We start from the raw sequence: 27692 nt of genomic DNA, 5'->3' as shown, positions 1-27692 counted from the left end.
CAGTGAAAAAGAATGTCAAAATTCATAAACAGAACAGAAACACGCTTCAAAAGTTGTGTAGGCGGATTGTGAATATTATAGTGAACATCAGAAACCTAGGATGCAATCCCACCAGCTCGCTGTGTGGTCAATCGGCATGGCGAACTGGTGAGATTACCAGTGAAGGGCCCAAAATCCGGGTCATGCCTGCGTTCTCAGTCCTGATTTGCTGGTGGGACCGGTCAGGGTGCGAAGCTGATATGCATAGGATTGTATTAATTTCAATCCTATTAGTGTTTCTGGATTTCCAGCCTTCTGGGTATGTTCCCCCTTGCCAGCATGAGGCCACGCCAGCGAGAATCACTACTGGTCTCCCAGTTTACTGAGTGTCCTGCGCAATGGCGCACAAATGCTCTGAAGCCTTTCGCTGGCAAACTTAGGCTCTGCACTCCCCTCTCCCTGCTGCCAGAAAAGCTGACAGAATGTGGGAAGTCTGCCATGCCAAACTCAATCAAAAAAACAAGCGTGGGATACACCCATTTTCAAACTTCTATGACTAATATTTTTGGGAAAATGCCACCCCTAGTATTTGAAAAACTGGCATGAACATTTCAACTTATTGAATGGTGGAGTAGACTCAAGGGGCCAGATGGCCTATTCCTGCTTCTAGATATTATATTCTTACATGCCCAGATACCGGATCAGAGAATCAGGAGCTGAGGCATACCTCGAAGAAATGGTGGTGGTGGTGGTGAGGGGGCGGGGGGGGGTGCGGAGAAAATAAACTGAAGGCCAAGCTTTGATCTGTCACTTACCTGAAGAGGGAATTGGGAACTGGAAGTGGATTAGCAACGCAGCTGGAGTTTGAAAAAGTGAAGAAAATCAAAATATGACACTACAGGAAGACTGAGATGATTGGCTGGTGAGTACTGCTCCTAAGTCTCCCTTTCTCTGAAATTAAGATGCTAGTTTAAGTAGCTGAAAAATTCAAAGTTTCATTTTTTTAAAAAAGGGGTTAAATTGGGCAGCACATTAGCACAATGGTTAGCACTGCTGCCTCACAGCACCAGGGACCCGGGTTCGATTCCCGGCTTGGGTCACTGGCTGTGTGGAGTTTGCACGTTCTCCCCAAGTCGAGTGGGTTTCCTCCAGGTGCTCTGGTTTCCTCCCACAGTCCAAAGGTGTGTGGGTTAGGTTGACTGGCCATGCTAAATGGCCCCTTAGTGTCGGGGGATTAGGGGGGTAAATACGTGGGGTTACAGGGATGGGACCTGGGTAAGATTGTTATCGGTGCAGACTTGATGGGCTGAACAGCCTCCTTCTGCACAGTAGGGATTCTATGATTCTAAATAAGGCATTTAGTTTGCCTATATTGAAGTAGCATCAACAGAAAGGAAGTTAGTAATTCCTTCTCTTTTTTAAATAGTAAGGTCTATTAGTAGTTGGGTTATTCTCAAAGTTTATTATCTAATAGATAGAGGAATGGCAGAGCAGCTCCTAGCTCTCAAATGCTAATCTTGTTCAATATGGGAATTCCTACGTCCTGGATAATGGTAGGTGCAGAAAGAGTTGTCAGTTGAAGCAACAGCAGCCCTGAGTTTCAAAGCATGAGCAGCAGTTAATGTCACAGCGGGCCAAGTACGAGATGGACAGCTTCCTGAATGGCATGTTTATAGCAGGCAGTCAGGAAGAACCAAGCAGGTAGTCTAAGGATCCAAGAGTGCATTTCTGAATGCTGATGAAAGGAATGGTTAATCTGGGGAATGCAGCCAGATGCCAGTCCAAAGGCACTATGATTGGTTCAAGTGTACAGTGGGGCACGCCTGAAGTATTAAATGAATATTTTCCATCTGCCTTCACTCAGAAAGAAGATGCTACCCAGGTCTTGGTGAGAAAAGAGGTAGTTAAGACACTTGAAGGGTTTAAAATTGACAGGGATGGCCTAGTGGTATTATTGCTAGCCTATTAATCCAGAAACTCAGCTAATGTTCTGGGTATGTGGGTTCAAATCCCAATACAGCAGATGGTGGAATTTGGATTCATTAATAATATCTGGAATTAAGAATCTAATGATGACCATTAAACCATTGTCGAATTTTGGAAAAAACCCTTCTAGTTCAGTAATGTCCTTTAGGGAAGGAAATCTGCTGTCCTTACCTGTTCTGGCCTACATGTGACTTCAGAGACACAGCAATGTGGTTGACTCTCAGCTGTCTTCTGAAATGTCCTAGCAAGCTACTCAGTTCAAGGGCATCTAGGGATGGGCAATCAATGGCCAGCCAATGACGCCCTTGTCTCATGAATGAATAAAAACTTTGACAAAGAGGAGGATTTGGATGGGCTGTCTGCACTTTAAGACGATATGGATTGGATGGATGCATCTAAGGATATTGAGGAAAGTGAGAATGGAAATTGCAGATCCACTGGCCATAATTTTCCAATCTTCTTTAGACTCTGGGGTGGTTCTAGAGGACTAGAGAATTCCAAATGTTACACTCTAGTTCAAAATATGATGTAAAGATAAGCCCAGACAGTTTAACCTTTGTGGTGAGGAAGCTTCTCAAAACAACGGTCAGAACTTTCCAGCCGTTCACTTCAGTGGGATCTTCTGGTTTCCCATCGATGGGCTGGAGTTAGTGAGAATTCCATTGACAGGGACAGGGCCAGAAAACAATGCACACCCAGTGAGAAAATTGCTGAGAGGCCAGAGGATCTTGCCTTGTAATTCAGGACAAAGTGAATAGTCACTTGGGCAAATGCAGGTTATTTAAGGAAAGTCAGCAAGGATTTGTTAAGGGCAAATCACGTTTCACTAACTTACTTGAAATTATTGTCAACAGAGGGTAATGCTATTGTTGTGGTGGACATGGATTTCTAAACGACATTTGGGAAAGTGCCATACAATAAACATGCGAGCAAAGTTAGAGTTATGGGATAAAATGAACAGTTAAAACATGGATATGGAATTGGCTGAGTGACAGGAATCAGAGAATAGTGGATACCTTAATGTTTTACGGAGTGAAGGAAGGTTTATAGTGGAGTTCTCTTCGTGTTGATCTTAGGGTCCTTGTTCTTTGTAATATCTATTAATGACCTAGACCTTGATGTACAATGCACAATTTCAAAATTTGAAAGGCATTGTGACATGATAAGCTTCAAAAGGACACAGGCAAGTTGGTGAAATGGGCAGACAAGTGAAATTTAATGCAGAGATGTGTGAAGTAATTCATTTTGGTAGAAAGAATACAGAGAGATATTTTCATAATCTTGAATGGTCTGGACAGATAGGGAGAAACTGTTTCCATTGGTGGAAGGATTAGGAGAACCAGATTGCGCAGATTTAAGATGATTGACAAAAGAAGCAATGATGTCATGAGGAAATGTGTTCACGTAGCAGGCAGTTAGGAACTAGAACGGGCTGACCGAGAGTATGGTGGAGGCATATGCAATTCTGAAAAATAGGCTTAATATGATGAGTAAAACTAACAATCCAAAAATGTAAAATGTGCAAAAAAGGCATTTGTCAGTCTCTTCAGGATGATGACTAGTTCACCCAGCATTCTCTTCATTCTCGCCAAAAATGAAGTAAGGTGCCACTTCGGCATTGCGACGGAGTCTGGAAATAAAAAGGACATATCTTAAACAGTCTTTTGTCTTGTTTTTACATACTCCTTATGTATTCTTCACAAATGCAATAAAAATCCTCTAGCTTCCAAAATAGAAATAACACACATTTCCATTTTTATTTTATGCTTGATCAGTTTGCATCAGGAAAGCAACAGGTTGCCATATAAATTCTTTTGTGTGGAGAATTGTGCCCAAATCCCAAAATCTGTTTGCAATTGCATTAGCTGTGTTTCGACTGACATTCATTCTTTAATCACAAACATAAAATCTTCAACATACCAGCACAATAGGGCAACATAATAGAATGGAATTAGAACAAGCATTTCACTAAGAGTGTCCAGTCCTCCATCTGTGAATAACATAATCTAAAATCAAATGAAAATTATTTTAAAGTCTAATCTGAATGAGTTAACAGTTCATTGGTGTACACTAGGGTCAGTTTTTTGCAAACCAAATACTTAAGGATATGTCGCTACTAGTGCCTGTCTGCCCAAGAAAATGGGAACAATTTGAAAAGCTTTCCTGACCAGAATCCCTTCATTTCATTTGAGCGGCACGGCCACTTTTACGGATGGGGCCTGGTCCAGTTCAACTGAATCTGAACCAGCTGAAAAGCTCAGTGAACACCATGGTCTTTGGTGTTATTTTGCACAATTGCATTGGACTCTGGTGCAAACTGCAGCCTGGAAGCTCCGGCAGTGTGAAGATCCACATCCGGGAAACACCGGCAGTGTGAAGGTTCACATCTGGAAGTTCCTGTCTGGAAGTTGCCCCAGGCCTTCTTACAGATGAGTCCTGACATGTTCAGACCACCTTGGTCCGATATCACTGGTGTGATATCCCTCTCAGTGGCACGGATAATTGTATGGATGCGGTGCAAGTGACAGATCCAGTCAGCCTATTACCTGCATCCCAATAACGGGATAGAAAATGGCTCCATACCAGCTTCTGATGGGAATGGTGACCCACTATGATGGGCGAGAGTGCATCCTTCCACTGTCATTTCAAACTCCCGAACATTGTGTCAGAACATGATGTTCTATAGACTAACAGCATCATTTGTGAGAGAAATAAAAACTCTTCTTTCTTCTTTAAGTGAACAGTAAGATATGTGTTGTAATTAATTACTACCTAAGGGAGGACATAGTGTTCTTTTCCAGTTCCAGTGCCTATCTGATGTCACATGAAAAGCAGCTGAAATATGGTAAATTTGCTTTTAATATGTCAAATATATTGGGGTAGAGTTTATTCTGTTAGGTCTGCACTTTATTTAATCTGAATGAGTTAACAGTTCATTGGTGTACACTAGAGTCAATTTCTTCACAAACCAAATACTTTAGGATGTGGATCTTCACACTGCCGGAGTATCCAGGATGTGGATCTTCACACTGCCGGAGTTTCCGGGATGTGGATCTTCACACTGCCGGAGTTTCCGAGATGTGGATCTTCACACTGCCGGAGTTTCCGGGATGTGGATCTTCACACTGCCGGAGTTTCCGGGATGTGGATCTTCACACTGCCGGAGTTTCCGGGATGTGGATCTTCACACTGCCGGAGTTTCCGGGATGTGGATCTTCACACTGACGGAATTTCCGGGATGTGGATCTTCACACTGACGGAATTTCCGGGATGTGGATCTTCACACTGCCGGAGTTTCCGGGATGTGGATCTTCACACTGCCGGAGTTTCCGGGATGTGGATCTTCACACTGCCGGAGTTTCCGGGATGTGGATCTTCACACTGACAGGATTTCCGGGATGTGGATCTTCACACTGCCGGAGTTTCCGGGATGTGGATCTTCACACTGACGGGATTTCTGGGATGTGGATTTTCACGCTGACGGGATTTCCGGGATGTGGATCTTCACACTGCCGGAGTTTCCGGGATGTGGATCTTCACACTGCCAGAGTTTCCGGGATGTGGATCTTCACACTGCCGGAGTTTCCGGGATGTGGATCTTCACACTGACAGGATTTCCGGGATGTGGATCTTCACACTGCCGGAGTTTCCGGGATGTGGATCTTCACACTGACGGGATTTCTGGGATGTGGATCTTCACACTGCCGGAGTTTCCGGGATGTGGATCTTCACACTGACGGGATTTCTGGGATCTGGATCTTCACACTGCCGGAGTTTCCGGGATGTGGATCTTCACACTGACGGGATTTCTGGGATCTGGATCTTCACACTGCCGGAGCTTCCGGGATGTGGATCTTCACACTGACGGGATTTCCGGGATGTGGATCTTCACACTGACAGGATTTCTGGGATGTGGATCTTCACACTGCCGGAGTTTCCGGGATGTGGATCTTCACACTGCCGGGATTTCTGGGATGTGGATCTTCACACTGACAGGATTTCCAGGATGTGGATCTTCACACTGACGGGATTTCCGGGATGTGGATCTTCACACTGACGGGATTTCCGGGATGTGGATCTTCACACTGACGGAGTATCCGGGATGTGGATCTTCACACAGTGTTTTATTGATGCTGCTTTGGACAGCTACACTACACCCATTGAGAGACATCAGAATGCAAGTCCCATACTTTTGTAAATTACTAAAGAAAAGCACTCAGAATACAATTATACTGCAAACTTTCTTTTCCAAATTACAAAGCATTTATAAATATTTCAACATTTGCTGAAAATCCAAACCTGACAAATGCAGGCAATTAAAAATTAAATTGAGGTTCCACTGCAAGAGAATTATTCAGCCTTATTTCTTGGACAAGTGTATTACTCACTAGGAAATGTGAAATGAGAACATATCACTTGCCTCCAAATTGAGAGATTTGCTGGAAAGTACAATGTAAATTAAGTCCAGCAGGGAAAACACAGAACCTTGTATCAAATATATTCGTGATTGCTCATAGTGCCATGATGATCACTTGTGTGAACAATAATATCCCTGATTAAACCTTCCCTCAAAGAAAGATCAGGCAAACATTGGAATTAACTTAATTAATGCATTAAAATTGCTACTTTTAGACTGCTAGTCAAAATCTTTATGGAAATACAAAGAGATTGTCTCCATCTGAATATACATGGCTACATTTTCCTTTAATGATTTTTGAGGATAATTAGAAATGCTTACAGTTTGGACGAAGAAAATATATCCTGTAATGTCAAAGATAAATCAATAAAATTGAGGTTTTCAACAGTTCAGATACCAAGGGGGGTATTAAACCCAACTATTTGTGTTCTAAGTCAGTTAGGGTATTAAAGTTTTAAAAAGCTCAGATTCAAACCACCTCAACCCCACTCAATTCTGATTTCACAGAACCAAATGGTCAGCCAGCAACCAATCTGCTTCCAGGAGGTGACTGCTTATTTAAATATTCAAATTACGTTATGTCTCTCAAATTTTGTATCTATTCCATATTTAATTCCAGCTGGTCATTTTTACCATTCCTCACAAAACATGGTAACTATACAAAAGTGAGGGCAGCTGTATCCGATCTCTCTAGTTGTAGCTAATGGGTCCAATGGTAGAGTACAGGCAAGCTGAAGAAGACAGAGGTGTGACTCATAAGTTGTGCAGCTGCTTCTGTAATTTGAAGATAGCATTGATGGATCTATGCCACCCAGACTGAATTGAGGAGGTCCTGCAGATGTATGCCACTATTGCAAATTGGGTTGTTTGTGCACTGCTGTTGGCAGCTAGCTCCTGGAAAGACAGGAGCTGAAATTCATCACGAGAATGACAGAAGTTGGGATTTTCCAGTCCATCATGGTGGGATCGGCTACGGGGGATTCAACAGCCCAGCTAACAATCCATTCCCTTTCAATGGAACTGGATAATCCCAGCAGTGGGCAGGGACAAAAATTCCCACGCACAATTTTGAAGGACTTTGTGACTGAGTTTGATAAGCTAAAAGTTGATTTATTAGTGTCACAAGTTGGCTTGCATTAACACTGCAATGAAGTACTGTGAAAATCCCCTAGTTGACACACTCCGGCACCTGTTCAGGTACACTGAGGGAGAATTTAGCATGGCTAATGCAGCTAACCAGCACATCTTTCACACTGATTTGAGAAAACCACAGCACCCGGAGGAAACCTACGCAGACACGGGGAGAACATGCAGATTCCACACAGACAGTCACCCAAGCCAAGAATCGAACCCACATCCTTGGTGTGAAAAGGGAGAGGGTGTCATCAGCCTGGTACCTAAGGAGTTGAAACACTGTCAACAATGGTGGGGAAGAGGGAGGGATTGGGGTTTGTTACTTTACTACGATTTGCAATGGGATATTTACGACTTTACACTCCTGATCCATGTGGGAAATTCCCACAAATTTATTCTGACAACCAAAAGCAGTAAGCCACCTGGTAGGGTCTGGAATATTCAGCACATCAAGCCAGAGAACAAGGACTGCCAAGCCAAATTCGTAAGATCCGCCTTAGTTGTATTTATGATGTGGAGATGCTGGCATTGGACTGGGGTAAGCACAGTAACAAGTCTCACAATGCCAGGTTAAAGTGCAACAAATTTATTTGATAGCACAAGCTGACCTCCTCAGAAGACAAACATGGGATATGGCGGACAGAGTACCTTTGTCATCCAATACTTCCCCTGAGCAAAGAAGCTACGACATCTTCTCCAGAGCTTCAACATATCATTGATGAAGACGAACATCTCACCAGGGCTATCCCCACACCCCCACCTCTTGCCTTCAAACAACCACACAACCTCAAACAGACCATTGTTTGCAGCAAACTACGCAGCCTTCAGGAGAACAGTGACCACAACACCACACAACCCTCCCACAGCAACCTCTGCAAGACATGCCGGATCATCAAAATGGATGCCATTATCTCACGTGAGAACACCATCCACCAGGTACATGGTTCATATTCTTGCAACTCGGCCAATGTTGTCTACCTGATACACTGCAGGAAAGGATGTCCTGAGGCATGGTACATTGGGGAGACCAATTCAGACGCTTTGACAACAGATGAATGAACAGCGCTTGACAATCACCAAGCAGGAGTGTTCTCTTCTTGTTGGGGAACACTTCAGCAGTCACGGGTATTCAGCCTCTGATCCTCGGGTAAGCATTCTCCAAGACAGCCTTCACGACACACGACAACGCAGAATCGCTGAGCAAGAAACTGATAGCCAAGTTCCACACACATGAGGATGGCTTCAACTGGGACCATTTTCTTGAGTTCGTGTCACACTTTCTGTAACCTCCATGACTTGCCTGGGCTTGCAAAATCTCACTGACTGTCCTGGCTGGAGACAATACACACCTCTTTAACCTGTCTTTAACCCTCTCTCCACGCACATTGTCTGTACCTTTAAGACTTGATTACCTGTAAAGACTCACATTCCAACTATGGTCTTCTAAATTGAGTTTGTGTCTATATATGCTCTGTTTGTGAACACAATTCCCATTCACCTGATGAAGAGGCAGTGCGCCGATAGCTTGTGCTATCAAATAAGCCTGTTGAACTTTAACCTGGTGTTGTGAGACTTCTTACTTAGTCGCATTTGCTACTTAATGTGCAATTCATAGTTTATAATTGATCACAATTTACTGTTAATTCATGTTTAACTTATGTTGGTTCTTGATGTTTGAGAATAGAGCTAAGGTTGTATCAAATGTTTGCTTTGTTTGACTCTCATGTAGTAAAAGTTCTTTGTTTTTAAACCATGGAATCCTGTGACTCCATTCTTGTAGTCAATAATTGGTCTTTCATATTTCTTTTTGAAAAGTTACTGATAAGGTGCCTCATAAAAGGTTGCTACAGAAGGTTAGGGTGCATAGAGTTGGGGGTAAGGTGTTAGCGTGGTTAGAGGATTGATTGTCTAATAGGAAGCAGAGAGTTGGTATCAATGGGTGCTATTCTGATTGGCAGTTGGTGACTAGTGGAGTGCCACAGGGATTGGTGCTGGGACCTCGGCTATTTACCATTTATATAGATGATCTGGAGGAGGGGACTGAGTGTAGGGTGACGAAATTTGCTGATGACACAAAGGTGAGTGGTAAAGCAAATTGCGTGGAGGGTGTGGAAAGTCTGCAGAGGGATCTGGATAGGCTGAGCGAGTGGACAAGGTACCTGGCAGATGGAGTACAATGTTAGCAAGTGTGAGGTTATCCATTTTGGCAGAAATAATAGTAGGAGGGATTATTATTTAAAGGGCAAAAAGCTGCAGCATGCTACAGTGCAGAGGGACCTGGGGGTCCTTGTGCATGAGTCACAAAAACCCAGTCTGCAGGTGCAGCAGGTGATCAAGAAGGTGAATGGGATGCTCATTCCATCCCATTCGTTATAACGAGGGGGATAGAATATAAAAGCAGGGAGGTCTTGCTACAACTGTACAGGGCACTGGTGAGGCCGCAGCTGGAGTACTGTGTGCAGTTTTGGGCGCCGCACTTGCGCAAGGATATTTTGGCTTTGGAGGGAGTGCAGAGGAGGTTCACTAGGCTGATACTGAGATGAGGGGGTTGGACTATGAAGAGAGACTAAATAGACTGGGTCTGTACTCGTTGGAGTTTAGAAGGATGAGGGGGGATCTTATAGAGACGTATAAGATAATGAAAGGGATGGATAGGGTAGAGGTAGAGAGATTCTTCCCGCTTAGAAAGGATAGCAGGACTAGAGGGCACAGCCTCAAGATAAGGGGAGGAGCAGTTTAGAACAGAGTTGAGGAGGAACTTCTTCACTCAAAGGGTGGTGAATCTCTGGAATTCTCTGCCCATTGAAGTGGTGGAGGCTGCCTTGCTAAATATATTTAAGTCACGGGTAGATAGGTTTCTGATAGACAAGGGAATTAAGGGTTATGGGGAGAAAGCGGGAAAGTGGAACTGATCCACTTCAGATCAGCCATGATGTTATTGAATGGCGGCGCAGGCTCGAAGGGCTAGATGGCCTACTCCTGCTCCTATTTCTTATGCTCTTATGTTCTTATGGACTTCAAGTTTATTGTCGAGGGGAATAGCACAGACTCTTTTTACAGGATTCCTGCCGGATATGTTTTTCTCTTTGCTAAGCACACAAGTAGAATCCAAGACCACATCTCTTGGCCTGTTCATTGCTGGTGGCACTGTAATTTAGGATATAAACTTTTTTTTAAAAAAGTCTTCACTTGCCAATAACAATGACATGGATGACACAACTTAATAAGTAAATTGGTTTTTGAAATATACACCCACACATTAGTTGAAACACACAAATGTGACACATCAACATTTATAAAGCGTATATTCTGGGCAGCCGGAAAGCCATTGCCATATATGAGTGTCCAAACCAAACTATTAGTAATGCTCTGCATTACTACACAAACAAATAACAGGAAATCAGAAACTTGGAGCAACCATAACTTCTCTTGAAATACACAAAAATCCATGTTTATATTACCCTTTTCGTTACACTAAGATTGAAATTACAACATAGAAATTTACACAAGCAGCCAAAGGTTTCTCAAACTTCTTTAAATAAATATATGCACCATTTTAAAGTAACCGTTGTAAGATGTTTGAGTACAGGCCAGACCATAGAAATTTTAGTGCAGATTTTGAACTGGAGCTAACCCAACTAATTCCAATCTCTGCCCTTTTCCATTACATTTTATATGTTTCTTTTCTGAATACTTAGTGATATTATAGTGATATAGTGATATTATATTCCATGCCTCAATAGCCACATTAAAGCAAATGGCTCCATGTTTTGCTAAACCCCTGTGAAAATTTGTTCTAACTGCGCACTTTACCTTCTGCTGATAATGTTTAGTCTTTCCCTCTTGTCACTAATTTGGCAATCGGTGGGAATAAATGTTTGTACAAATTCACCTTTTCCTTTCTATATTTACTCATTCTGTAAACCCAGAATTCTCCCTTGCCCTGTTTAAAGGTGAAAATTCAGGGGAAAATGGCCATCACGATCACTGGGGAGATAGAACCATAGAATGTCTACAGTGCAGAAGGAGGCCATTTGGCCCATCAATTCTGACCACAATCCCACCTAAGCCTATCCCTGTAACCCCATGCATTTACCCCAGATAGTTCCCCCTGACACTAAGGGGCAATTTAGCATGGTCAATCCACCTAACCTGCACATCTTTAGATATCTTTGGATCATTTTAAACTTATCATGATTGGATCACCTGACCATTTCACATCTCACTCAATTTTACTTTGAATGACATCTCTCAGTTGCCTGCCATTCAGCCATTCCGATCATCAGTTTCCTCCCTATACACCTCTGTATTATCGCACTTGAGGCGAATGGGATCAAAGGTTATGGGGAGAAAGCAGGATTAGGCTATTGAATTGGACGATCAGTCATGATTGTGATGAAAGGCGGGGTAGCCAAATGGCCTCCTCCTGCTCCTATCTTTATGTTTCTATTTCCCTCTTTCCTGGTACATCTCTCAGCTCTGAATCTTACTATTTGGAGGTATATCTAATGCTTCACTTCCCCTGTCCCCACAAAAATAGGTACCACTCCATATTTCTCACCATTGAGCAACATCTAACTATCTGTCCACTTCACTCATTCCATTTCCTCATAAAGTTTCCTATAACCATAAACATTATATCAGCAGTATACTCTGATATTATTCCCATGCTATTTGAAAGGTGAGGTGGGTGAGTAGTGTAGTGGCAATGTCAGTGGACTAGTAATCCAGCAGCCCAGGCTAATGCTCTGGGGGTATGGGTTCGAATCCCACCACAGGAGCTGATGAGATTTAAAGTCAATTAATTAAAAAACATTTGGAATTAAAAGCTGGTCTCAAATAACTACTGGTCAGTGATGGTGTCTATGAATCAATCATCAATTGTGGTTAAAACCCATCTGGTTCACTGATGTCACTTGAGGAAGGAAATCTGTTATTCTAACTTGGTCACAATCACAGCAATGTGATTGATTCACCACTACCCTCTGAAATAGCCCGGCAAGCCAGTCAAGAGCAATTAGGGACGGGCAATAAATGCTGGCCTTGTCAGTAATGCCCACAAACATTTAGCAATGAATCTTAGAAAAAATGACTGAAGCACAGAGCCCTGAGATATGCCATTACTCAAATCTCACCAACCTGAAAACACTCAATTGCCTCCACCATTCTTATTCTGAAGTCAAATGTTACCCTAGATCTACACTTAATATTCATGGAATTCTCCTTCTCTATATGCTATGATTTGAAGAAATCACAGAATTTCTGCACTGGGTGGCAAGGTGATTACCACTGCTGCCTCACAGCGCCAAGGACCTGGGTTCGATTCTGGCCTCGGGTCACTCTGTGTGTGTGTGTGTGGAATTTGCATGTTCTCCCCATGTCTGCCTGGATTTCCTCAGGGTGTTCTGGTTTCCTCCCACAGTCCAAAGATGTGCCGGTTAGGTTGATTGGCCATGGTAAATTGACCCTAGTGTCAGGGGATTAGCAGGGTAAATATGTGGAGTTACGGGAATAGGGCTCGGGTGGGATAGTGGTCAGTGCAGACTTGATGGACCGAATGGCCTCCTTCTGCACTGTAGGGGTTCTAAATGAAGCTCAACCTGCTTTTTCAGATATCAGGGGCAATTCTGCCAGCAATTGCGCTGCTAAAGCTCCACGAGTGTCTGACTAATGGATTTCCGGTGCTGTCAGCTCCGTGCCAGAAATTGGTGCGGAACTATATAAATTATGGTAATGAGGATTACTATACGATTGATGGGCCTGGGAATGAAGTCTCCGGGCCTGCGAGATTCTCATCTCCTGCCAGAAGTGGCTTACTCCAGCAGGGTTAACAATAGCTCCCCACTTGCAAGGTGCTGGTATTCCACCACTGCTGGAGTGACGGAGGCACTCCGAGAAGGTTGAGTGTAAGGGGTGGGGCCCCTGGGCATTGCCAGCCTGGCCCTGTCCAGGGGGCACTTTGTCACTACCGACCATGCATTGGCTAGTGCCAAGAGGGGCGGAGCTAATGGGGATTGGGCCTCTGTGGGGGGGATCAGTGGGGGTGAGGGACTCTGCTGCCATTTTGTGCTGGATGGTGACAAAGGGAGGGAGGCCACTGATTGGGGCTGCTGGGGTGGTGGGGGGGAGTCAGGAATGCAGGAAGGAGGGGGGAGATCAAGGCGGTCTTTGGGGGTGTTGCTGGTTAGGGCTAGCCTGACCCAGATATGTCCAGGAAGCCAGCGATTGCGGCATGGAGGTGTGTCACATGGCTAGCGATGGGGGGCCAGGGTTTGTCATGGGGCTGGCCAGCAATTGAACTGGCTGCGATCAGGAAGCCGGCAGTGCGGGGCTACTGCGTATACGCCGATCTCCGCTATGACAGATTGGCACATGCGCAGTGGCCTGCTCAGCGCTATGCTGCTGACCCCTTCAATGGGACATTACAGTAAATGGCAGAACCCTTAAAAGTATTGATAACTTTGCTTTATTTATTCCAGATTGGTTTTAATAATCTTTTGAATAGCCTTCGGCAATGGCTGTTCTTGATCTTCCTCAAAATTCCCTACAATCCTATTTTGATCTTCTACTGTTTAAATCGTGCAAAACACATCAGCATCTTCAGCTATTTTCTTTTGATCATATCCAAGAATCTGCTTAATCTCCAAGTGATCTCATCCTTTCAACTGGGTTTTTACTTAGATGCTTAGAAAACACCCTATTCTCATGCGTCCTGCAGTCAATCTTCTCTGACACTTCTTTGATTATCCATTTCAAATCGTGTGCTTTGTCAGCCCATCAAACAGGCAGACTGAACTTATTACTTCCTATGTCCATAATTCATGCATTATCACCAGACATTATAATTGTCAACAGCTGCTCAAAATACATGCCCAATAAGCAGAGAATGCAGCTTAGCCTCTGCTGCATTGAAATGCCATTAATAACATGGCATTAGATGGCGGAAGCTGTTGTCAATAGATATCTTGAGAAGCAGTAATTTCTAATTCACAGACAAATGTGTTCTTAAACATTCCCCTCCCCTGGCCACCACTGCATCTCTCTCTCTGCATCTTCATAACTAAAATGAAGACAGCTGATTTAACTTTTGGGCCAATATTGACATTACTTCCCCTCCTTTCCCCACTGACTGCTGCCTTATAGCACATCCTACAAAGGAGTGTGCGCATATCCTATCTTGCACTCTACATATTTGGCAGCCGGTTTCTTTTTGCCCAGCTGCTAGTTCATTCAACAAAGCTAATGTTCAACAGCAATAAAATAGCTCTTACAAAGAACTTCCAATGGTTCTTGGCACCTTTATGCACAAAATACAGAACAGTCGCATTGATCGTTAAGTTTTGATGCAAAAGGATAGATTTTTGTGGAGTCAGGCCAACTCTACGGGCCTTTAAAACTGGGGGGAGGGGCGGAGATGCGGGTGGATGCAGAGCAGAACTCGTATCGGGGACTCCCAGCCCTATTCAGAGCAAAGCTTTGACGAAGAGTCATCTCGAATCGAAACGTTGGTTCTATTCTCTCCCTACAGATACTGCTGTCAGACCTACTGAGATTTTCCAGCATTTTCTGTCTTTGTTTCTATTCAGAGCAATTTGTACCAGCACAGGATAAGGATGCGAGGAGCACTCTCAACCTAGCCAGTTCCATTACAGAGACATCTCTTTTTACCTCACTTCATACCTCTTTATCTTGTCCAAATAAACATACAATCATTGAAAACAACAGTTCAAAGAAAGTATAATATATTATAGCCTCATGAAGATGTCAATGAATCAAAGTGAAAACTCCACTTCATCTTGTGAAAACAAATCACCTGCTAAATTAAGCCATTAGTGAGTTTTGGTATCTCAGCCAAGCATTCATAAGGAAGCTATTTGTTTCTCCAGATGGCCTCATTATTTAATGAACAATTGCTCCTCCAAAATGCAAATTCTGATTTGTTTTTTAATTGAAAGTCTAGGGCCACAACAAAATATGGGGACCCTATGTGAAAATCTGCTTAATCTTTGGAAATAAAGGAAGATATCTCTACAGTTACTCTTTTTAATACCAGGGATTTATCAAGAACTTGTGGTCTATAATTTTTCCCAATTAACAAAGATACCAATATCTTTTGAATTCACTAAACGTGCCTTACCTTAAGAATGCTCGTAGTCTTTCATCTATTCTCCACTTTTTATAAAAAGAATAGGATAGGTATATCAGGATTACGCCACCAATACAGCCGAACACAGCTCCAGTTAGCACATCCCTTACCAAGAAAAGAAAGCATAATTGTCCTTAAAGAAATGAAGTTCAAACATTACATTGTCAGAAACACAGCAGTGTTTGCATTGCATGTATGCCATGAGAATGTGCACTTGTACATAAAATCACATGAAAATAAACAAGTAGTCACTTGGTAATATAGAACTTGAGTTTTGCTGACAAAAGAGACATGGGGCGGGAATTTCTGTCCGCGCTCGCCTAAACCAGAAAATCTCTGTCCTGATAAATACAAATTGAAAAACTTTGATAGTAAGTCTCTTTTTTCAGCAATACTCAAATTATAAAGCTCCATTACTTATAATAGAAGAGTAGCGTTACTTCCTGGTGCTCCAGTAATTGTAAGATTGTAATTCCATTAAAATATATCAGGACCATTAATTTAAAAACGACTATTCAAATATGTAACTGCAGTTTACAATAACATATCATAACAAGCAGAATAGGGTACTAATATTGTGTTGGAGTGGAGCTTTCTCCTGTGTCACATCACAAAAGAATTTATTTTCTAAATCAGTATTCCAAGTCAGGTTGGGATTTTCGAATCTGTGCTCGAAGTGCGTTGGCAGGTAGAAGAATGACCATTTCCTCTCCAGCTACAACGGTGGGTTGTAACACCATATTGTGTGCTACCTATTTCATTAATAATGTGTGCATGGGTAATAAACTGGATCAAGGCTAGGCAGCCTCTGATTTATCCACCCTGCTGTGAGCTCACCAATCCATCACTCCAGACTCCATATTTACGGAGCAGTCTCACTGCACACAGCACAAGATTCCTGCACTTAAAGATATAGCCCCAAAAGGCAAAAAGATGGCAGCCCTACAGTTTAGCAACTCCTCGCTGGGCCATCTACTGTGGAGGACTGCCGTGATGTCCTCTAACCCAACTTTGGCTGCAAGAGGTCCACCAACGTCACCACTCCAGCTTGGAAGGCGGTGGTAGAGGCAGTCAGTGCTAGGGTCAGCCATCCAGTGCAGAGTGAAGGTAAATGATCTCATCCATAATGCCAGGGTAAGTCAACCAGGTCATCAGTCTCAACCCCCACACTCACCAGCCCATCAGCTATTTGGGGGATGACATTCCACAGGGATCTCACACACTGCCAGTACAAGGGACATCACCACACACCCTCTCATATGCACCTTCACACCTCGATCTGGCCTCATATCCTCTGAAGCTCACGTCCTCATCCTGCACAAGGCTGTACACAGCACCTGCACAAGGTAAGCATCATTACCACTGACCCTGATGGGTGTCTTGTTCATATTCTCTCCATCTGTCTTTACGTAGGATGAGATTGTGCACAATCACAGGAAGAGGTCCCAGCCCAGGGTTGGAGCCCCCAACATTAAAGTCTTCACAGAGTAATACAACAGAGTCATTGAGCTGGCAGGAGAGAATGTGAACCTTTCAGTAGTGTGAACCATTCAGAATGTGAACCATTCAGTAGGCAGTGACAGTCACCCAAGTGAGGATCCTGCACCATCTCATCCCTCAGACAACCATACTGTGAATCAACTGAGTGTTTTTCAAGTCACTTGTCATGCACTAATCATCTCCACTTCCTTTCCTAAGCAGCCTTCAGCCTGCCAGGCCCTCATCTCAGCCTCGGTTGACACCACAGTTGAGAAAGCTGAGGACAGCACTGTTGAAAACCAGTCACGGCACTTAATCACACCCTCCACAGTGCAGCGACACACATCTAGATGGGACCCAGTTCTACAGCAGCGTCTGGGTCATGATCTGATAAGTACCACACACAATCTGGTCCACAGCATGGCAGGAACATCCAAGGTAGTCTATACTTAGAGGACTGCTGGTGGGCACAATTCTGCTGAGTCAGATGTCAAGCCTGTGGCTTTGGTTCTAAAGTCAACTGCTGGAGTTGCAGCAATAATCGCAAGAATCAGAGGGTCATAGAATCCTACAAGGCAGAAGGAGGCCATTTGGCCCATCGAGCCTGCACTGACAACAATCCCACCCAAGCCCTACATTCACAACCCCATGTATTTACCCTACTAATCCCCCTGACACTCATGGGCAATTTAGTATGGCCAATCAACCTAACCCGCACATCTTTGGACTGTGGGAGGAAACCCACATAGACATGGGGAGAATGTACAAATTCTATCAGGAAGGGATGTCAGCTGTACACCTCAGCTGGCAACAGATGATGGGTAAATCCATCTGTGTTTGGTCTGAGATCATAGTGGCAACATGCCAATGCACCTATGTCAACACAGGTGGGATTGGGGTCGCTATGGTGACCCTGGTCCAGGATATTGGTCCTGGTGGCATTAATCAGTGGCTATATGAGAGAGGGGAGGGTCATTTTGATCTCAATCCAGCTACCCCTTCTCCTGAAGGAGTCTGCCAGGGGTACTCAAGCACTCATATGGGTGAAAAAGCTTTCCCTCAAATTCCCCCTAAATATCCTGCCCCAACCTTAAATGTATGCTCCCCAGTCAATGATCCCTCTGCTAAGGGGAAAAGTTTCTTTCTATCTACCCAATCCATTTACCTCATAATTTTGTACACCACAATGAGGTCTCCCCTCTGCCATCTCTGCTCTAAGATCTATCTGGCCTCCCTTCATAGCTATAACGCTCCAGCCCAGGCAACATCCTGGTGAATTTCCTCTGCACCCTTTCTAATGCAATCACATCCTTCCTATGGGGTGGCGATAAGAACTGCACACAGCGCTCTAGCTGTGGTCTAACTAATGTCTTATACAATTCCATCATAACATTCCTGCTCTTGTATTCAATGTCTTGCTTAAAAAAGGCAAATATCCCATGTGCCTTGTTAACCACCTGTTCTACTGCTTGACTTTTTTCATCTCACAATACATAGAAACATAGAAGACAGGAGCAAGAGGAGGTCTTTTGGCCCTTCAAGCCTGTTCCGCCATTCATTACGATCAAGGCTGATCATCCAACTCAATAGCCATTCCTGTTTTCTCCCCATAACCTTTGATCCCATCTGCCCCTAGTGCTATATCTAGCCGCTTCTTGAATGCATCCAATGTTTTGGCATCAGCTACTTCCAGTGGTAATCAATTCCACAGACTCACCATTCTTTGGGTGAAGAAATGTCTCCTCATCTCCATTCTAAATGGTCTACCCCGAATCCTCAGACTGTGACCCCTGGTTCTGCACACCCCACCATCGGGAATATCCTCCCTGCATTTACCCTGTCTAGCTCTGTTAGAATTTTATAAGTCTCCATGAGATCCTTCCTCATTCGTCTGAACTCCAGCAAAAACAATCCTAACCTAGCCAATCTCTTCTCATACGTATCTTCCATTCCTACCCGCCATGACACCTGCCGGGGTGGGCAGCCCACGTTTCAACTGCCAGAATTAGATGTTGGAAATGTGGGTGTTGATCCATTACAATTTTCCATCCATTTAGAAACTTACCTTTAAACTATCCCGTTCACATAAATTATATCTTATCCAACAGATTGCTCCAAATGGAGCCTCATCATATTTTTTGAAAACAATTTCCACTGTTTTATCCTAGCTTTGAGTTTTAAGCAATGTACAATACTGTTGTACAAAAGTTGTCTTTTCAAGAGGTGGCAGTTCATTTCTATTTACTGTATAACGTATAAACAGCATGTAATCAGTTGAAAGCTGTCTTACTAGTATATCACCTTAGTACAGTGATGGTGTGGGCATGTTTATCATTTCTTCAAGAAACATAACTTATTATTGCTATAACTATTAAGGAGGTAGCGTGGCCAACAATTTTCAAAACAACTTCATTTGAAACTTGACTTGGCAAACCTATTTGCAGCAACGGGGCTGTATCCATTCCCCTATCTACTTGGGTGAAAGAAATAATTTATGGAATGAATTGAGCAAGTTGTGTGATGTCTAAAGTGTGAGGGATTGATCTGGATGATAGCCCGAGGATATTCAATTCACGGGTATAAGAGAGGAGACAGATATTACTGAAAGATGAAAGGGCATCATGTTAGGTTTTCTGAGTTGAGAAGTAGTGTAAGAAATGTCCCTTGCTTGCGTGTTCTTCATGGAGAGCTTCACCTGCTGAATATGTACATCAGTAGACAATCATCCATTTTAATGGCTGAAAAATTATGGGTCAAGTGACTGCAATTATAGACATGCACTCCTGCCAGATAAAGTTCCCTATTGGGAATATGCATCTTCAAGACTTCTGAGTACAGTGATTTTCAAGTCTAGGAAAATTAACAATGTGTGTTAGATATTGCTCTACTGTTTTTATATTTTGATTGTGATATTAAAATCATTTTGTAGTTGCAGTCTGAATAATATGATCTGACAGCCTATGGCTAGATTTACAACCTGGTGCCTAAATATAAAGCTGGCAATGTGGATCAGCAATCCATTGGAGAAACTCCTCGATTTTCATTCCCACTGATTTCAGTGGCAAAATGCCATTTCAGAAAATTAATAATTCAAAAGAAAACATTGCTAACATCCTCTCCATGGCAATCAATGAATACTATAAACTGTCTTCACACATACACTGTTTTTCCCTTTGGGGAATAATGGGGAAGTGGTGGAAGGATTTCTCTGTTGATTATCAGTCCATTGAACCACATTATGAGCACTCTTGCCATGGCCAGCAAGTTCCGGAATTGGACTTGACCCCAGAGCTTCTGGTCCAGAGGTAGGGACGCTACCCACTGCGCCACAAGATCAGAAGAATGGTGCTCTTAGTCACCAGAAATCATCCACTTTGAAATTCATGTTAAATCTGTAAATTAAACTTTAAAATGAATAGCATATTGCTAACTAAGTACTGAAAGAGTGTATTAAACTGAAGTTGCATGAAGCTTGGAGTTTCCTTTAATGGCAACTACAATAATTAGAGACGTGCAGAGTGACATTCTCAGATTAGAGACTAAGTGCGGAGGCGGGCAATTCTGGCGGTGCTTTTCCCAATGGTCAGAATGGCTGAATCCCACACTAGAGTCTGCGCTTGGACCCTCATTAATTATGCATAAGTGAATTCCCCTTCAACTGCCTTTTGATTTTGATTTGATTTATTATTGTCACATGTATAAGTATAGTGATAAGTATTGTTTCTTGCGCACTATACAGACAAAGCATACCATTCATAGAGAAGGAATCAAGAGAATGGAGAATGTAGTGTTACAGTCATAGCTAGAGTGTAGAGAAAGATCAACTAAATGTAAAGCAAGTCCATTCAAAAGTCTGACAGCAGCAGGGAAGAAGCTGTTCTTGAGTCGGTTGGTACGTGACCTCAGACCTTTGTATATTTTTCCAAAAGGAAGAAGGTGGAAGAGAGAATATCCAGGCTGGGAGATCCAGCAGAGCCAGAGGCGTGGGATTTGTGCTGGGTGCCCAGCCCACTAGCATCTCCCAGCTTCGAATTTCTGGCGGCACCAGATCCATGCCAGAAATCGATGGGGAGATGCATAAGTTATGGAAATGAGAATAATCCCAGGCCCATTAGCCTCCTCCCCCCACCCCCCACCCTCGGCCAGGAGTGGTTCACTCCACTGAGGTTTACAGTGGCTCCTCATTTTTGGGGAGCTGATGGCCTGACCCCACTGGAGTGAAGGAAGGCACAATCGAGGCCCCCCAGGGGGTCAGGTGCTGGGGGGATGCCCCCTTTACATTGACACCTTGGCATTGGTAGCCTGTACCCCTTGCCCGAGTGACAAAGTGCAAATGCCCAGGGGGCACATTTGCTCCACCCATTGGGCATGGGTCAGTGCCAAGAGGCGGAGCCTAATGGGGCAGTCCAGCAACTGGTGGGGTTTGTGGGTCCCGCTGCCACTTTGCATTTGGAATGAGTGACAGAGGTAGGGAGGCCAACAATCGGGACTGGCCATTGGGTTGGGGGTGGGATCAGTGCACTGGGGTATTCAGGACTAGGGGCTACTGGGAGACCAAGGCTGCTGGGAAGGTTGAGAATGGGCCGCACATTGCCAGAGGTCCAGCAATCGGGCTGTGGATGGGTGGGGAGCTGGCATTGTGAGGATCACACTACTGGTCAGTGATTGGAGGCTAACAGTGCAAGACTACTGTGCATGCACCAATCTTGCCGCTGATAGATCAGCGCAAGCGCAGTGGCCCGCTCAGCGCCGTGCTGCCATCTTCTCCGACAGGAATATGCCCTGCCCCGTGATATTTAATGATTATCACTCTGCAGTGCAGAAAGTGGGAGATTCATTTCGGGAAACACACTGAAAAAAACCAACGTAATTTACTCCAGTTTTCACGTGAATTTGACACTTGGATTTTTTTGGGGAGAATTCCAGCCAGTAAGTCCAGGCGCATGGGGTCCTTAATCATGATAGCTGCTTTTCTGAGGCAGTGGGAAGTGTACACGGAGTCAAAGGATGGGAGGCTGGTTGAGTGATGGACTGGAGTCATTCATAACTCTTTGTAGTTTCTTGTGGTCTTGAGCACTGCAGGAGCCACACCAAGCTATGATACACCAGAAAGAATGCTTTCTATGTTGCATCTGTAAAAGTTGGTGAGAGTCGTAGTTGACATGCCAAATTTCCTTAGCCTTCTGAGAAAATAGAGGCGTTGGTGGGCTTTCTTAACCGTAGCATCAGCATGGGGGAACCAGGACAGGTTGTTGGTGATCTGGAAACCTGAAGCTGTTGACCATTTCTATTTCATCCCCGTTGATGTAGACAGGAGCATGTCTTCCACCACTCTTCCTGAAGTCGATGACAACGTTCTATCTCTTTAAGATCCCATGACAGAAGTGTTTACAGAATTTTATATCATAGAAGGCAGGAATTCAGCCCATTCTTCTAAAATGTTATCCAATTAGTCGCTCCAGGGCCCTGCAATTTTCTTCTTTTCAAGTATTTATCCAATTTCCTTTTGAAAGTTACTACTGAAGGCCTCCACCCTTTTAGGCATTGCAATCCAGATTATAATAACATGCTGCGTAAAGAAGTTCACCTCTGGTTCTTTTGCCAATTGCCTTAACTCTATGTCCCAAGAGCTATGTCCTCCAGTTATCCCAGTGTACCAGCCAACACTTATTCCTCAATCAACATGAGTAAAACAAATTATCTACTCAGTTGTCTCGTTGCTGTTTGTGAGACATTGCTGTGAACAAATTAACTGCAGTGTTTCCTACATTAGGGCAGTGGCCATACTTGAAAACGTATTTGCTGTTTGTCAAGTATTTCGATACATCCTGGAGTGCATTATAAATGCAAGTTCCTTATTAATTCCCAAAATAGGGAAAGCCTGTTTAAGGTATCTCATTTGACCAATACTCAGATTAAAGAATTGCTGACAGAGGTGATCTCTACGCCACATTTGTGCTCCCAATGGGCAATGCTCTAAAATACTAAATGCTTAATACCCTTCCTCTGAAACAGCATGTGCTGAAATTAGAGTGCATTAGCTGAAATTGGAGTGCATTAGTCTACAGAGGTTATGTTACTGGAGCAGTAATTCAGCAGCCTGGACAAATAATCCAGTAAATGAGTTCCAATCTCCTGTGGCAGTTTGAGAATTTGACTTAAGTTTTAGAAAGCTGGAATTTGTAAACGTGACTATGATGTAGTTGCTTTGTCGAAAAACCCTAACTGGTTCACCTTTGGGAAGGAAATTTGCTTCCATGCCTGCTTTGATTTATCCCATGCACTGGGTATGATACAGACAGACTCCAGTCCCATACCAACATAGTAGGCTGCTAACAGCCCTCAGTAGATAGCAAACTAGTAGATAGCAAACAGTAGACAGCAAACTACTCAGTTCTATCAAGTAGAAGAAGGCCCATCGTCATCTACGTAGGCAAGTAGGGATGGCTGAACTTATCAGCAACATAGGGGTGTAAGAATAAATGAAACAAACTTAGGCAAAAAGCATGTAAATAGATTTGGGATAATTGAAAGATCTATTCAATGAACTATTCAGTCATAGAATCCATACAGTACAGAAGGATATCATTCAGCGCATTAGTCTTCACTGACTCCCCATAACCCAGTGCATTTACCATGGCTAATCCATCTAATCTGCACATCTTTGGAGTGTCTACAGGAAACCAGCAAAAACACGGGGAAAACTCCACACAGGCACCCAAGGCTGGGATCAAACCTGGGTCGCTGACGCTGTGAGGCAGCAATGCTGACCTCATGTAAGATGTAGAAGTATATCTGTGTATTGAATCATCATGAAGGGAAGCTTGTGGATAAATTACACAGTTGCTTTCAGGTCAATGCTGCTTAATTATATACTTTATGCTTCTGTATAATTTCATTTCTTTTCATTCACTACATTTCTGCAGACCACATGCTGCTAATCCAATCCATGTTCAGCTCACGCTGTGCAGATAAAAGACATTCATAGTTGGTATTTTATAGGTACGATCAAAATGCACACAATATATACACTACTTTCTTTCCAAGGTCATCATTCACTGAATTTGCATATTTCAAATGTCAATCTGTTAGGCTCTGCGTTACATATAAACATTGCCCTGGCAGCTATGATGCCGTGAGAGAAAGCTATCAACCTAAAAACAGATTCAATCCCTATTTCAAACACTTAGATGAAGGCAAGGTAGCAATTCTGTGATCCTAAAGACTGAGGGACTGTGACAAAAATAAATCAATCTTCACAGGATAATGTGAATCCCTTCACAAGGCTAACTGCTATGAAAATCCTTCCAAATATGAAGTACTATCCAACTTTAAAATGCATACAAGCTTCACTTTTATACTTTTTTTATTAACTTGCAGGAAAATAATAATGAAATGTACAGCTAATAAGGAAATGGAATGGATATAGTGTATGTGGGTCCTCAAAAGGCATTTGATAGGTTTGATGATGTTCAAGGCAATGTGGAATGCATTTGAGCAAATAACAGCCAGTAGTATGGAAAAGGTGAATCTGGAAAATTATTCCACAAGTAAGTGGCAAGATGGGATAAGGCAACATGGTTTAATGCTATAAATGGAAAATCTGGGACTGAAAACAGGAAAGAATTATCAATATATGGATTGGACTCTTGGACAGAGCAGTAAAAGTGAAACGTTTGTCATAATTTTTTTAATTGATTCATTTACTACAATGGGCAGAATGTTAGAGACGTTCCGGAAGGATTGGCAGAATTTATGGGCTACAATGGGAGGTCCATCCACCACCTGGAAATCCAGTGGCAACTCCAACTCAGTGGAAGTGCCTGATTGGGCACTTATCTTCCCACTATTGGGTTTCCCTGCTCCACTGAGAGGAAATTTCTCCCAGAAGGCCCACTAAGTTGTAGAAATACTGCCCCCAAGAGCTACCGGCCAATCAGATGGCAGCAGTTCTCCAGTACCAGCAGCATCACTGGGAACAGTGGCCATTGCCGGGACTTCAAAAGACCCAGGCAAAGCTTCAGCAGGAGTAAGGTAAATGGAAGGGGTTTGCTGGGCCCAAATAGGAAGTCCAGGTAAAGGGGGGGGGTAGCGGAGGTGAAAGAGGGTTAGTATTTAGGGCAGCATGAGTCTTCATCTGTGGGTAGGCCATGGCCTGATGGATCTCTCCACTGAGTATGAAAGAACACCCAAGCTGCAGTCATACTCTCCAGGATTTACCTCGTGAGTTATCCATGTGGCATGGCATCCACCAATCACTGGTTAAATACCAGCAGTGCTGGGATGAGGCCCTTTTGTGGCCTTTAAGTGCTACTCCATTCTGCATCTTCCCACTTGATCACACACTATACCCAGCCTCTGAACCCACCACCAGGGAGACCAGTGAACTCTGCCCAAAAAATTAGGATGGGCAAATGGCCTTTTTCATCCACAATTATTTTATGATTGATTTGATTTGATTTATTATTGTCACATCTATTACAGACAGTGAAAAATATTGTTTCTTGCATGCTATACAGACCAAACATACCGTTCATAGAGAAGGAAACGAGAGAGTGCAGAATGTAGTGTCACATTCATAGCTAGAGAAAGATCAACTTAATGCAAGGTAAGTCCATTCAAAAGCAGCAAGGAAGAAGCTGTTCTTGAGTTGGTTAGCACGTGATCTCAAACTTTTGCATCTTTTTCCCGAAGGAAGAAAGTGGAAGAGAGAATGTCTGGGGTGCAAGGGGTCCTTGATTATGCTGGGTGCTTTGCCGAAGCAGCAAGAAATGTAGACAAAGTCAGTGGATGGGAGGCTGGTTTGTGTGATGGATTGGGCTACATTCATGACCTTTTGTAGTTCCTTGCGGTCTTGGGCAGAGCGAGAGCCATACCAAGCTGTGATACAACCAGAAAGAATGCTTTCTATGGTGCATCTGTAAACCTTGGTGACAGTCGTAGCTGACATGCCAAATTTCCTTAGTCTTCTGAGAAAGTAGAGGCGTTGGTGAGCTTTCTTAACTATAGTGTTGGCATGGGGGGGTCGGGCCAGGTTGTTGGTGATCTGTACACCTAAAACCTTGAAGCTCTCGATCCTTTCTATTTCGCCCCCATAGATATAGACAAGGGCACGTTCTCCTTATGTTTCCTGAAGTCGATGACAATCTCGTTCATTTTGTTGACATTGACATTGGCACCGGATAAATTTAAATGAAGTTTGCTGAAGCCTCTAAAATAACAGTCACAGGAAAAGATGAGGAAGAAAATCGAAGGATCGATGCAGGTTACTGGATTTGGAAATCGGTGTCTGGTACACCTCAAACCAAATGGTGGGCTGGGCAATGATTGGTAATATACAATTTGCATTTGGGAATAAAGTGAGGTTTTGGGGATATAAGTCTTTTCTAAATACTTGCAATGTTTTATATTGCTAAACTTTGCACTCCTCCAGTGCCTTAATTACATATCACTGTATAATCATCAATTGGCTGTATTTTAATTTATAATAACAACATCATATAAACAGCATTATAAAAACTCGAGGCATTGGATCAGTTCAATAGCACCATCCAGCTTTGGCTCTGTAATCTACAACTTGCCCTGCTCAAGACTGCAAGGAACTACAAATTGTGCAAACTGTTGTTCTCTTTAAAGTTAACCGAAATACTGGGAAACATCACATCTTCACTCAAGTACAAACTGCACAATCTAAAAACGTCAACACCCTATCTTTTGCGTCACATTCAATCTAAACTGAAACATATGTGGACCCAAATGTCCATTGTAAACAAACTTCTGATTCATAGAGAAATTGCTTAAAGTTTTATCCAAGAGGCCTTACACAACTTTTAGAAGTGGTGTGTGCAAATTAACTGCCTGCAAAGAATTTCAAGTAAAATCACTCATGCAATCCACATAATGACATGCTGTTGAATGTGACTAAGTTGTTGGAACACAAATATCTTTAAACTTAATTGTTAACAAGTCTGCCCAGCCACTCAGAAATTGAAATCAAATGGTGAAATTTTGAAGTCGCTTTTGGTATTATGGATCAAAAAAGTGTAAAATTGAATTTTTTCTTAATCATAGAATCCCTACAGTGCAGAAGGAGGCCATTTAACCCATTGAGTTTTCACCAACCACAATCCCAGCCAGGATCTATCCGCGTAACCCCATGTATTTATCCTGCTAATTCCCCTGATACTAAAGGGGCAATTTAGCACGGCCAATCCACCTAATCTGCACATCTTTGGACTGTGGGAGGAAACCGGAGCACCCAGAGGAAACCCACGCAGATATGGGGAGAACGTGCAAACTCCACATAGACAGTGACTCAAGCCGGGAATCGAATCTGGGTCTCTGGCGCTGTGAGGCAGCAATGCTAATAACTGTGCCACTGTGCCACCCCCAGAAATGAAAAAAGAAATGTTTCAATAAAAATATAAAAGGTATTGAGAATTTCTGTGCTTATTAAATGCACCAGTATAAAATGCCATTTTTTCTTAAGCACAGTAAGAAGTCTCACCACACCAGGTTAAAGTCCAACAAGTTTATTTGGTAGCAAAAGCC

The 27692-nt window shown here is 43.2% G+C and overlaps 1 protein-coding gene across 1 annotated transcript in view; it reads right to left on the bottom strand.

Annotated features, from left to right (window-relative positions):
• Positions 1-987: 987 nt before the first annotated feature.
• LOC145349500 (uncharacterized) overlaps positions 988-27692 on the bottom strand; it is a 94085-nt gene continuing 67380 nt past the window's right edge. Inside the window, exons 5-6 of the mRNA XM_080198044.1 lie at positions 15654-15767; positions 988-3595 (exon numbers count right to left, since the gene is read on the bottom strand). Coding sequence (XP_080054170.1) covers positions 3529-3595; positions 15654-15767 — 181 coding nt within the window. The 3' untranslated portion in view covers positions 988-3528. The remainder of the gene's footprint in view (positions 3596-15653; positions 15768-27692) is intronic.

The sequence above is a fragment of the Carcharhinus amblyrhynchos genome, chromosome 1 (assembly GCF_965287045.1).
Source record: "Carcharhinus amblyrhynchos chromosome 1, sCarAmb.v2.hapA, whole genome shotgun sequence".
NCBI classification, from domain to species: Eukaryota; Metazoa; Chordata; class Chondrichthyes; order Carcharhiniformes; family Carcharhinidae; genus Carcharhinus; species Carcharhinus amblyrhynchos.
This window is presented reverse-complemented; position numbering and strand designations above follow the sequence as displayed.